This window comes from Perca flavescens, chromosome 3 (genome assembly GCF_004354835.1).
Source record: "Perca flavescens isolate YP-PL-M2 chromosome 3, PFLA_1.0, whole genome shotgun sequence".
NCBI lineage: Eukaryota > Metazoa > Chordata > Actinopteri > Perciformes > Percidae > Perca > Perca flavescens.
In genome coordinates, this window is record NC_041333.1 from 7,444,768 (window position 1) to 7,458,228 (window position 13,461).

The following is a 13,461-nucleotide window of genomic DNA, read 5'->3' on the forward strand; positions in this document are numbered from 1 at the left end:
AAATAGCCGTTTTGTAGGCATGGATATATTTGCTTGTTTATTTTTTTAAATCGTATTGTTTCATAATTTTTCACACCAGCAGTCTGGTGTTTACAGTGCATTTAATAGCAGGTATAAATGCAATAGGTGTGTTGTCATTGCCTTGATAAAACTAATATTTCCTTGTTAACCTACTCTACATCTCCTTGCGGATCAAGTTAAGTGCAAGAAACCAGGAAGGGGTAGGCACCACTATTGGTGAAGAGGTTGAGCAGGTTAACAGTTTCCTTTCAAGATGTGCTGTGACCACCAAATACATGTCAATGTCAGGTTGGTAAATGTACTTGCCATGTAGATTTATAAATTTATACAATTGTTTCTGCACTTTTAAAATTTATCATAATCATAATATGGGACTTCTGAAAATGTGGGCACTCTTTTGGCCATAACTAGTATGAAATTCTATTGCTTAATTTGGGTGAACTGCTGATAAAAACTTGCCACACAATTTGATTTGTTTGTTTTATAATCAACAGTAAGGACAGACATGTTAACACTCCATGCCATGGGGTGGAATGACCGCAAGAGGGACAACCTCTATAGAGCCTTGTCTTCAAGATACTACAAGGTTTGTTAAGATTTTCTATCAAACAATTAGATGCTATATGCATATGTTTCTGGCTGTGATCAATCTAGGGGGTGGCTGTGGCTCAGGAGGTTGAGTGTGGTTGTCCACTAATCATAGGCATCTATGGTAGCAAGTGTGATGTGTGACAGATTGAAAAAGAGACATTTAAAGTCAAGTGGTACAAGTCTATATAGATGTGTTACATTTACATTGAAAGATGTGTTGCATATTTTCTTTATAATTCAGGAGTATGAAATACTAAAGCCTTGTAAATCTTATGTATTTATGATTTTTTATGTATAAAGTTTTGCTGCATGTATTTGTATTGCATCTGACATATTTTTAACCCTTACACAGACATTAAAAAACACCATGAGGCAACTGTGACCCTGAAGAACATGCAGGAACAATGTCAGTGTTCTGATTACATACTGGAACAGTGTCAAGGACTAGTTAAGATTTTTTTTCTATGAAATGTATGTCGTTTACTGGAGGTGTTTTGTATTATAGAAATATACTACCGGTCAGTTTTAGAACACCCCAATTGTTTTTGTTTTTTATTGAAATTTTAGCAGTTCAAGTCCAATGAATAGCTTGAAATGGTACAAAGGTAAGTGGTGAACTGCCTGAGGCTAAAAAAGTAAGGTTACCCAAAACTGAAAAATAATTTTCTGAATTTTACAAAAAGGCCTTTTTCAGGGAACAAGAAATGGGTTAACAACTTAAAGCTGTTCTGCAGCAATGGAAGTTGATCAAGTTTTGAAAGTTGGTGCTACCAATTCCCACATTGTCTGGATTACTTACAACCCCCTCTGTTTGTATAAAAGTACCATACCCTCGTGAGCATTATTTGAACAGTATTGTACTGCAGAAAGTAATGTGTTGCCATAAAAATGGCGGGAAAAAGGCAATTAACAATGGAAGAGACAGACCATCATAACGCTTAAGAATGTTGGTCTTTCGTACAGAGAAATTGCGAAGAAAGTCAAGGTGTCAGTAAGTACCACAGGGTCGGTGATTTGTACAGAGTGAAAGGCACCCTGAACCAAAACGGCATTTTGCAGGGATGGGGTTCATCCTACAGCAAGATAATGACCCAAAACATAAGTCCAAACTATGCCAGAACTACTTTAGGAAAAAAGAACAAGATGGTAAGCTTAAAAACATGGAGTGGCCAGCACAGTCACCAGACTTAAACCCCATTGAGCTGGTTTGGGATGAACTGGACAGAAAAGTGAAAGCAAAGCAACCTACAAGTGCCACACATTTATGGTAACTTCTGCAACAGAGTAGGGAAGAACTTTCTGAAGAATATTTGATTTCCATTGTAGAAAGAATGCCACGAGTGTGTTCAGCTGTTATATCTGCCAAAGGGGGCTACTTTTATGAGTCAAAAATTTAGAATACATTTTGGTTTATAAATTTATTCCATGATTTCTTTTTTAACTTAAATTGTTCATTTGTTCTATTCTTTCATTTCAGAGTACAATAAGACATTGAACTGCATGAATTTTAATAAAAACCTGGAAAAATTGGGGTGTTCTAAAACTTTTGACTGTGTGTGTGTGTGTGTACACGTGTGTGTGTATATACACACACATATGTGTGTGTGTGTGTGTGTGTGTGTGTGTGTATGTATGTATGTATATGTATATATATATATATATTTTTTTTTCTAGTTGATTACAAAATGTTTTGTATGGGATTGTCAGTGATATGATGGAGGGAGGGGGATTGAGCCTCTTATCTTAAATCAAGAGCACCATATATTTGGGTCAACAAATACAACTTATGTTTCAAATAAAATATTTATTTTGACATCATTAGTGATCAGGGGCCTCATTTATAAATGTGGCATACGCACAAAAACTGTACACCGCTCTCTACGCAAGAATTGGGATTTATAAAAAGCAAACTTGATGGGAAAATATGCAGTCCACCATGGACACTGACCCAGGCTTACGCACAGAAATGGGTGAAAGGAGAAACGGCGACACCTACGGCAGATGGATGAAACACATGAAACTGAGACCATTGTGTAAAATAAATCAAAATATTGCCTCTCATTGATGATATGAAGAATTTTCAAAGCCATTCTTACAATTAATATGCTACACAAACCCCTGTTTGATCCATCCAATGTTCTGTAATTATATTGGCATGTTATGGAATTTATTGTCATGATAAACAGGACAAATAATGATGCTGTTTTTGATGCCTCTGTCTGGTAGAGCACATCATTTTAATATGGTCATTATATACAGTATCATAGTGTTTTATACAGTGTTTATTTGTATGGCTTTAGATCGTTTTATTTTTGTTTTAAATGTTTGTTTTTATTGTAGGTAAATAAATTGCACAGAACTATTTGTCATGTACAATAGGTTTAATTCCGACACCTTTAGCTTTTTAGATACAATCAAATTGATAGGTATAAAAAAAGTCATGCCATGCGTAGTGATGCACAATGGCTATGTGGCAAATGGAGACCGACAGCAAGTGGCCTCAGAGCCGGTTCCGACTGTCTTGAGCTATCCTGTTGGATCTCTGTGTTGTTTTGGGCCCAGCGTTACAGAGGAGCACTCAGTGCCGACACTTGTCCCACTTCAAGGGAGGTCAGCGCTGGCTGTGGCAGAAACACTTCATCATCGACTTTAATATCGTACCATTTCTTTTTAATATGGGCCACGGTCCGACCTCTGAGGCTGCGTTTGCAACATGTTTTTTGGCATTAGTAATGCCCACACTGTGCCCGCCCAACATATTTTCCTCTTTTCCACCCCTCTAACTACAACTTCACATTGAGTGAAAGTCCTTTGTTTTGTTTTCCTCTGTGTGCATGTCGGTATGGATGAATATTAATTTGGGGCGTTTCACTGACTATTTATATATATATTACTATATATTTCTTTATGGACCTGGTTTTATGCACAGGGGCCTGTGAAAAAAAGGTTTTTTGCAAGTTGGCAACACACAATAGTCTTAAAGTCGGTACACACCTGGTGTGTACCGGCTTTAAAAGTATACCTCGGCAGAAAAGCCAGTGGAAATGATCAGTCGGGTCCGAGGTCCAAAAAACTGCCTTGGAACACACTGAGGCGACACCGACTTGAGAAACGTAATACGTCTCCATAGCAGCAGGCTGTACTGTTGCCCAAGAAATGAAAACCGGCAGCTGATTGGACGAACGCGTCACATGGGTTTGTTTTCTCCGGAAATTCAAAGCCAGACTGTCATGGTGGCTCGTTCAGAATACGATCTCATATTGTACTAAAATAGTTCACTGAAAACATTTTAAGCGAGAAATAGGCCATGCAGTTGCTGAATCGGTCTTCATTTCAGCTCAACAAAGGTCAGTTTAAAAGATTTTCGTCAGATTTTGAGAGACTAATCAGGCTCATTCTGCTCCCCATTTCCGGGTGAGTCCCGACTGCCCTGCCGCCGACTGAACATGTCAGGTCGGCCAAAATGAACGCCGACAGCCCCCTAGACTGAAGACGGCACGGGACACACTGTACAGATTCGAGTCACTGACCTCGCCAGACTGTCCAACGGCCAATTTTCGGCCCTGTGTCCCGGGCTTTAGACATACATTCACGCTGGAGCATACGCTTTCCCTTAAGGCTCTGACACACCAACCCGATTATCAGCTATTGGTCAGTCTGGCGAGGTCGGTGACTTGAGTCTGTTCAGCGCGTTCCGTGCCGTCGTCAGTCGGAGGAGCAGTTGGCATCCATTTTGGCTGATTTGAGTTGCTGAATTGGCCAGTGGGCAGCCGGACTCAATGACCAATATGATAAGTGGAGTGCTAGCCTTTGACTAGCGAATCAGTGCTTCTTCCACAAGAAAGGCACCTTACCCAAACCAGAAAAACCATCCCCAAAATGACTTTGATGTGGAAGATTAAGTCCACATACGTTTGGCCATTTAAGTGTTTAAAATACAGTTGTGGTAGTCAGTAAGCTGTTTTTCTTTACATTATACAGTGCAAATCTTTGCCCATTCAGATGCCAGTTAACCACTGAATGTCAAACAAGAACACTTCACACAGCCCCATCACATTTTCCAAGTTTAATAGTTAAAGAATGAAAAAACACTGAAATGTTTTTGTCAACACATACATACCATGATTTGGCACACAATCCCCCACAATCCACTCCAATAAGCAAAGTCACAGAGGCACTTTCATAATGGGCTGGCCGCCTGTGAGCCGGTGAAGACACTGAGAAGTCTGGAGATCAGAAACATCCATAAAGACAGGGGACTTCAGCAACCATTCAGCCTCCCAGAAAATGCGACGAAAGCTAGAAAAAGCACTAAACCAGAAGAGTGCATCTCTCGAGTGTCTTGAGTGCAGGGGGGTCAGTCCAGAGATTTATTTGAGCTAAACAGTATTGACTTTCCTCTGTAAGACTCAGCATGGACAGTCCAGAATCATGTTTTAATGTTTTCTTTTATTTAGACAAACCCAAATAAAAGGCACATAAAACATTGCACATAATTATTCTCAATGGACATACATTTAAAAAAAAAATGTAGGAATGTTTTACCTTTCTGCTAATCAGAAAGCCTAGCAGTTTTATATACAAAATTACCATGTTAATGTTCTAATACAAAAAGATTTATAAAAGGTTATTTTTTTCTTGCATGTGTCTGTCATAACTAACATGTCCTCTGAACTAAATTATTTTGTACAAAGATATACATTCATTTGCCTTCACATCTGCCAAATTCATCACAAACTTCACAATCTTCCAAATCATTATTTGGCCAAAGGTTTTTCACATTAGTTTGGAGTCTAATTAAAAAAATAAACCACATGGTTAAATGTCACTGATATATTTACCTTGACCCAAGTAAAGATCTCAACTCATGTTTCAACGTTGTTCCTGAAGTAGAATAACTTCACAATCATTAGGTTCAAAAAATAAAAAAAGCTTTTTACAACATAGTTTGGTTGCCAGACCTGTGGGGCCCTTGGCCGTCTGAACTGATGAAGGCTTCCCTCACAAAACTATTCCATCACACAGCACGCCTAGAGGAAGAAGCATTAACATGTGGAAAAGTCTTGCAAAGTATTTCAGGCACACTTGTTAACAGCCACTGGAGAAGGAAAAATGACACTACACACTTCCTTTCATCCTAATGTTTTAGTGTTTTGTTTTCATAAAAAAATCACTAGCCTTTAATAATGGTTGTTGAACTGAAACCTACACTGGACAAGCTCAGTCATACACATGCAACACTGAAAAAAATCAAATCAAATAAAGATTTAAAATGAATTAAATTCAGGATGCCATTCCAAATTAGAACATTTCCTTTGATGGACAGGGTTCGCAAGCATACAATGAAATTAAGGGGCCCCTAAGTACCACTCTTCTGTAGTGTGCATATCCTACAGATTGCTGCAAGTGTTTCAGAGTTCCTGCACTGAAAAAGGCCCGTAACTACAAACAGGCTTCTACGAACTAATTCACTCATGTTTAAGACAAACTCCCTCAGGGAATTGTAGGGCATTATGTGAGCCTGCCTGTTGAGGCCGAGATCACATAAGAGACTTGACATGTTCACTCTTATTTTTTTCCAGTCACTGTCCATGAGCTTGGTCGTGACAAGCATACGTTCTCGAAACTATTTAGGTGGAATTCGGGACCTAGGCCTATGGCCTTTCAGATCATGAAGAAACACTTTGTCTTTAGACATGGCTGATGAGATGCAACAACCTTCAACCTTTGTTAGAAGCATACTAAACTCAGCGACCAAAAAAACAGATGCCTGTTCAGCTCTGGCCCTGATAACAACTGTCACACATACATAGTGACAGACCTTTAGCGTTTCAATGATAAAACTGACCATGTAAATGAAGGTAGGTGGTCCTTTCTACGGATACTGCATTCAAGATCATCTCAGATTGCTGAATAGAATAGACTCTGAATGAGAAAATGATCGAATAATGGTCAAAGTATCTGGTCCTCTGTGGGTTAAGGCATGAAAGGAAGACTTTCATCTGCTACGATGTTAAGGTCTGTTCTGGCATTAAGATGTCCATCGTCAGGGGGCTATTTATGTCAGCTGAAAATGAATGCACATACAATGAATCAATTAATTTATTTGTGCCACATCCCTATAAGACTATTGTGGGATACAACTAGTCCACCTGATCTTTGAGCAGGATATAAAGCCTCCTTTGTGATCACAGCCTCAATTTTTCAGTAAAGATGAACTGCCAGAAAGAAAAGAAAAAAAAATAAAATACTGAGCTAGGCAAGTGAGATCTAAAGCGAAAATTCAGCTTAAAAAGGATCAAGTGGGAGTTTTGTCTCTTTATAATAATTGATATTTTTCCTGAAGAAATCACAACCAACAATGAGTTATCCTGCAAGGTATGATCTGTGTAGCTACAGACTGATATTGCTAACACTGCCACAGAACCCCATTTGCTAAAAACTAATAAAATACAAACAAGGGCCATAGTGCTGACATACTCATTCAATGAGAATAACATGGTTTTTATACTCAAAGAATTCTGTGGCTTCACTTTGTCTCGGAGAGTAACACCATGTGGGACTGATGACATGCACCAGTGTTTTGACAATCTGAGGGGAATAAGTGTTCATGTTAATGAAGCATGGTAACCAATTCAACGGTATGGCCTTAATGGCCCTTAATGTGTTTGCAATAGTTTCTGGTCATCAATGGAGTTTTATTGTATTGGAGGCACAAGCTGTGATGTCAAGTCGTAGCTACACAGATGATACTTGTTGGTAGAATAAAATGGTGGTTTTTGGCATTTTAATGGGATTTTTCCTGATTATGCAAAAAAAAACTGACACCAGCCTTATCCTTTAGTCTCTGCTCATTTTCTCTCTCTTCTGCGGAATGGACGGCCACATCAGCGGTAATATAGTTCTTGCATTGCTAGCCTATGGTAAGTAGAGAGATGCTCCCTCTCCCACAGGTAAAGGCAATAAAATAGTGTTTCATATTTACAAAGAAATGGTCAGTGTGTAAATTGTTGAACATGGTAAAAGACTATTCTCAGTAACCTTCCTGAGTTTGACTGACAGTGATGGGATCCTATACCTGCTAAAGTAAACAATCTAACCAGCTGAATATACCACAAGTTAAAGGCCCTGAACACCCACACAGGTGTTTATTGTTAATGTGGCTGATTGGACCTTTTCCAGGACTGTGTGGGTGTGGTTAGACTGAGTGATTGACATCTTCCTGAGTCCTCGGTTAGTGTTGTTGCACCTGTTAGGGCGGGACAAATGACACCTTTTTCATCCTTATTGGTAGAAAGAATTTTTAACCTAATAAGTTCCCATCAAAGCTCAACATGAAAAGAGTCTAATCAGCCAGAATAACTGAAAACACCTGTGTGGGTGTTCAGAGGCTTTACATTTGGGACATTGTTTGTAGTACAGTATAACGAGCCACTGGGTAGCTCTCTTGACCTCTACAGTTAAGACCTCTAATCAAAATTTTAAATTATTTGACTTTTGATAATACTGCCATTTTAAGGGCAAATCATAAGTGACATGCTTTCAGTACAAGTCATTGTCCATTTGCGGTCATGTCCTGATATAAATACATACAAAATTCCCCCAAACAGATGTCAGATAAACTTCTGAAGGGAGGGGGGTTGATGGATCTAAACAGCATCTCTGCACCATCAGTGAAATCCACAATCTCACTCACCCCCGAAATGGAAGCTTTGTTTTTTTGTAATTTAACTTTTAAATACATAAACTATCAAATACTGATAAGTCCACTAAAATAACAGAAAAAAAAAAAAAAAATTGCCTTAAGAGGAAGCATTTAAGAACAACTCCAGCAATACACTTTCATTTAAGGAGCTAATAAACAAAGCCTAAGGTATAGTAAGGTATCATGTATCTCCCATGTTTGAAGCCAAATGCCCACTTAAAGAAATCATCTAAGTGGTCACCTTGAAAGAATCCTGGAAAAAGGTTTGCCTCTCCACAGCATATAAGTTTAATGCCAACACTGCTGCATTGAGCTGGCTCAACCTCAACTATTTGTCATTGTAAAAAACTACACATTTAAAAAAGCAGTAGACAAGGGATAAATAAAAGGGTGACAATGTAGCAGCTGATATTGTAATAACTGCCCAATAATTTTAAACCAAAGTGAAAGAAAATACTCATTTGGTTTTAAAGTGTAATGAAACCTGTTCATGTGATGAACTGCCAGTAATGCAAATAATTATATACACATGATCACATATTTAAATAATGCAAAATGAAACATTATTGGAATAATATAATGGGTATTGTTGGCTTCTAATGAAAGATCAGTCAGACAGGAGTCAGACAGCCCCACTTGAGGCGGCAATTTTATAACTCTGTTTTAAAAAGGAGAATCTAGCGTTCTATGATGTTTTAAACGTTTTAAGGTTTTCCCTCATCTTTTAAAATATAGCATTTGGGAGAAAACACTAAAAAATCTTTGGCATAAAATGGTCATTATTTACAGAGAATATCTATCAGCACAAAATGTCACCATTCAAACATCTACCTCCAACTGCATCATGGGATTACGGTGCCATGTAAAAGAAGTTATCTGAAATGTTCGGTGGCCAGTGACATCATTTGGGTAAATCAGGCAGTAGAGGTAACAAACCAATCCAAGCGATTATTCATTCTTCACCTTGGAGATAGTCTGGAAAATAATCTTAACTTCAGGACCATTTGCTAGCTTTTTTTTAGAGCTTTCAACTATAAATCATGGTCTTGATCAGTAGATGGAGATTGGAGGCTAATCACATCAGGCACTAAAGACCATTTTTTAAACAGACACAGTGGTTATATTCCTCCACCCCCCCATAAAAGGTTCCATACTTCGATCATACAATGACAACTCTAGAACAACTGATGAAGACTATGAAATGTGGTGGATAACTATGAGAAAAATTAAGTTATGATTTTTTTTTGCCAAACTACTTCATCTGTTGATATTTGAGACTGACATGGCCCTCAGAAACCCAAATAATAGGAATGACAAAGACTTATCAAAAGCTGTGACCAATGTATTAGATTAACTATACAGCTGGGAGTAACACCATTTATTAGGGTTGAGCGATATGATGATATATAGTTCAAGACTGTAACAACTTGATATCCATCGAAATTCTGCCTTATCGTTTATACTGAGGTATCTCTCCATTTTGGTGTATTAGGCCAGTGTGGATAATGTTGCAAATCCACGTACTTTATGGTTATATTTGATTTACAAGATTTTTTGCATCAATGTGATGAAGTACCTTAATTTGTCAGACAATTAATTCACTGGGTTTGCCAAAACAGAATCTCCCATCTAGTATCAATTAAAAATGTCCAATAAATGTCTAGTAATGTCCTATATTACAATATCTAAAATAAAAATAATAAAAAACATGCTATGATATACGAGTGTATCCATGTTGCCCATCCCTAAAATAGACAATTAATCTGACAGATTCTCCTGTGGAGGGCAGCAAACTTTATCGCACATGCTATTTAGGTTAATACTCTGTAACGGGTGACTTTAAGCAAACAATTATTTATTTTTTATCATTGACTAATGGAATTTGAAATATTTTTTCTTCTATAAATACAAATAAACTTAAAAATTAACAAATTACGTGGTAATTATCACTCCTGCAAGTAGCATTTATTGGTTACTATCTATGTGGTTGAATAAGTTATCACCTTTTCAGGTTTAAGACATTATCAACCCATAAAAAGGCCATTTTACTAAGATATGACAGTCTCATCCATTATTAGGCAGTTAAAACATTATCGACTCTTATATAGGCAAAAAAAAAGTTTCTACCAAGGAGGGGAGGAAGGCAGAACTTGGGATAGAAAAGGCATGCTCTCCATGGACCTCATGGCAATATTGAGTGGCCCGGTGATATTCATGGACATGGGAGTGGTGATAGCCACTGGGTGGGCGATATTCATGTGTGCTGTTGTAGGGATATTGACGGAGGCCAGGTTCACAGGGCCAGTGATGGTGACAGGGTGCTGCAGGTTGACCGGTGACGTGATATTGACCGTGCTGGTGGCGATGTTCATCTGAGCAGCGATGGTGACAGGATTGCTGGCAATGCCACCTCGGTTCACAGACGAGGTGATGGCTGCAGAGTTTGTGACAGGCGTCGTACTGGCCGAGTTGTTATGCACATTGTTGGCATCTGTGTTAAAAAAGACAGATAAGAGTAAATTTAGGGCTGGTCAACCTTGTATAAATATACTACCACTCCAAAACAGGGAAAGTCAACCGCCCTCTCAGCTTCTTGGCTGTTTAGCTGGGTCACTGAAAATGTCAATACATCATTAATACATTATGTCAACTGTGGTAGTATTGTTGAAGAAACCTACCTTTGTGAGAGTTGTCAATTAGGACTTGGAAGGAGTTATTTAAAATCTCTCCTACCGTCAACTCACCTGAGGGGTAAATTCAAAAAGCAGGATCAATAGACTAACCAGCTAACTGGCCATTTGTTTTAACTCAAAACTTTCATTTTAAACAGTAACACATTATGAAGGACATCTTAAACTCTGTGTATGCCTAAGGCTGGACGCACATTACACTTTAGGACTGCCAATTTGACATTCCCATGAGTTCACGGCCAGCACATCCCAGGGTCATTATCAACTTGTCTCACCCATGCTGTAATGGGGCTGGCTCACTGCTTGGTAATTTTTTACCCAATCTCAACTGGGATATCCCAATTATTTGTCAAATAAGTTTATTGTTATAGTTGGTAAATTTGAAGAATGAGTGGACAAAAAAGCAGATTTATCAATCTGGTCAAAGTCAGGACAGAAATTACAGTTGGTAATGCAAGATGACCTCCTATGAAAGGTCAGGTAGTGTGCATCCAGCTTTAGTGTTATAGTCCAGTTTGTGGTTAATTTAAATGAACTACTGATCCTGCTTCATGAAATTTAACCTTATACTAGCAAAGTTCGATGTCTTCATAACAGAAGAACCTTAATTACACCAGTCCTTACATAATACCAGAAAAAAATTATTCTGTACTCAATGTACTGTACTGTGATATGGTATGTGTAGAAAAACTGGCCACTTATGTTTTGCAGAGGTTATAATTCAGTGTTTAGGGGTTTCTGCTACAAGCTACTGGATTACCTTTTCGTGGCCCTGAGTGGTTCCACTGCCAGTCACTTATGCCTATTTAGAAATACAGACACATATGGGGTTACAAGAGCACAGGGCAGCAGTGCCATCATCTAGGAGTCAGCTTCAACAGAACATGGTTGTGTGTATGTGGCATGGTAATAGGGTGTTTAATGCTAAACATTTTAAGATGGGTTTCACGGTTTCTAGTGGGGTCAGGGAAACAAATTATGCTTCTTTTCTTTCTTTTATCGTAAACCTACTTTTTCGTACACCTCCTGCACGAAACTTGGTACTTAGCATCTCCAGACCGACCTGACACAAAGTTATCAAAAGAATTTTTTATCGGTTAAAAATTGCGCAAAAAACGTATATACAAATTTGTGTTACTAGCTACGAAAACACGAGCTTTGCCATATCTCAGCCAAAATAAACGCTATCAACATGAAAATTTAGATTCTTGTTTGCCATGACCCTCCGAGTCTTGGCAACAAATTTTAGGGAAATTGGCTGCACTACAAGTACGAAACGTTCATATCTCATGAACGGCTCATTCGATTTTTACTAAATTTGCAGGGTACCATCTCCTGAGGCCATGCCTACAGTGTTGTACTGATTCTTCAAAGTGGGCGTAACCTATGGAACCCATGTTTCGATTCACCACTTACACTAATGTGAGCAACTTCAAATTTACAGGGTACAATGGGTCATGGACGTTGCATACCAAACTTTACACATGTGGACCACTAGGTGGCGCTGTAATAGAGTTAAAGGTCTTTTTGCTTATAACTCCCACATTACACATCGCTATTTAAAAACCTTATATCCACGCGTTTGTTGAATAAACTTGAATCACATGACGCACATCACATTTTCGTTAAGAAGTTTGTCGCAAAATCGCGAAATGTGCAAAACAAACATTTTAGAACTCCTATGCATCCAATCTGCCTGAAACGTGGCACATAGCATCCTTAGGTGGCCCTGACAAAAAGTTATCAAAAGAATCTTGATCAGTTAAAAATTGCATAAATCAGCAACAAACATTTTTGTAGCTAGTGTCCAAACACTAACTTTAGCATTTGTTGTAAGTAAATGCTATCAAAACAAAACGTGGTATTACTTTTCACATGCCACTCCGAGGCTTTGTACCAAATTTGGTGAAGATCTGCCCTCAGGGGGCGGTATAATCAAGGTAGATGCGTTTTGGCCTGTAACTCTATGAATGTAAATGGGAAATTTGCAGTTGTATTTACTGCAAGGCATTGCAGCACACGCGTTGCAATATTTCCTTGGGTTTGCATCGCAGCAAACATGCTTTGGGTTCCGCAGGTCGCCAGGGGAGGCTCGCTCCAGGAGGGACTTTTGCCGGGGAGGCTTGGACCCTGTCATTACTGCTTGCAGTTTAGTATTGCACTTGCATACAGTTAGTAGATACACGAGAAAAAAAGGAACGGTCCCAATGGGAGCAGCAAAGACTGAGATATGTTGTCATGGTTTTCATTTCCGCTTGAATATTTTTTCATGAAAAGATGCCTGTAGATGACTATAGCTGGGACTTCATATGTATTCATCATGTATATTGTCTAATAAATAAAGTAAAAAAACAAACATAGTTGAGCAGATTTTTGCCTTACACAGAGGGTTCCTGTTTTGGCTTGTATAAGTTCCCCATGTTCAGAATTTCATTTGCTATATACAAATTGTCA

The 13,461-nt window shown here is 38.5% G+C and overlaps 1 protein-coding gene and 1 long non-coding RNA gene across 4 annotated transcripts in view; one reads left to right on the top strand and one right to left on the bottom strand.

Moving 5' to 3' along the window:
- Positions 1–200: 200 nt before the first annotated feature.
- LOC114550713 (uncharacterized) lies at positions 201–1,085 on the top strand. Its single transcript, XR_003691724.1, has 3 exons — positions 201–309; positions 516–607; positions 965–1,085. It is a non-coding gene; the product is annotated as an uncharacterized LOC114550713 (long non-coding RNA).
- A 3,955-nt stretch (positions 1,086–5,040) lies between these two features.
- Positions 5,041–13,461, bottom strand: part of LOC114552282 (vascular endothelial zinc finger 1) — a 44,467-nt gene continuing 36,046 nt past the window's right edge. The window contains exons 5-7 of one of the 3 annotated variants that reach the window (XM_028572949.1): positions 11,768–11,809; positions 10,996–11,061; positions 5,041–10,808 (exon numbers count right to left, since the gene is read on the bottom strand). In XM_028572949.1, coding sequence (XP_028428750.1) covers positions 10,441–10,808; positions 10,996–11,061; positions 11,768–11,809 — 476 coding nt within the window. In that variant the 3' untranslated portion in view covers positions 5,041–10,440. The remainder of the gene's footprint in view (positions 10,809–10,995; positions 11,062–11,767; positions 11,810–13,461) is intronic. The other 2 variants (XM_028572950.1, XM_028572951.1) reach the window with 2 other exon arrangements.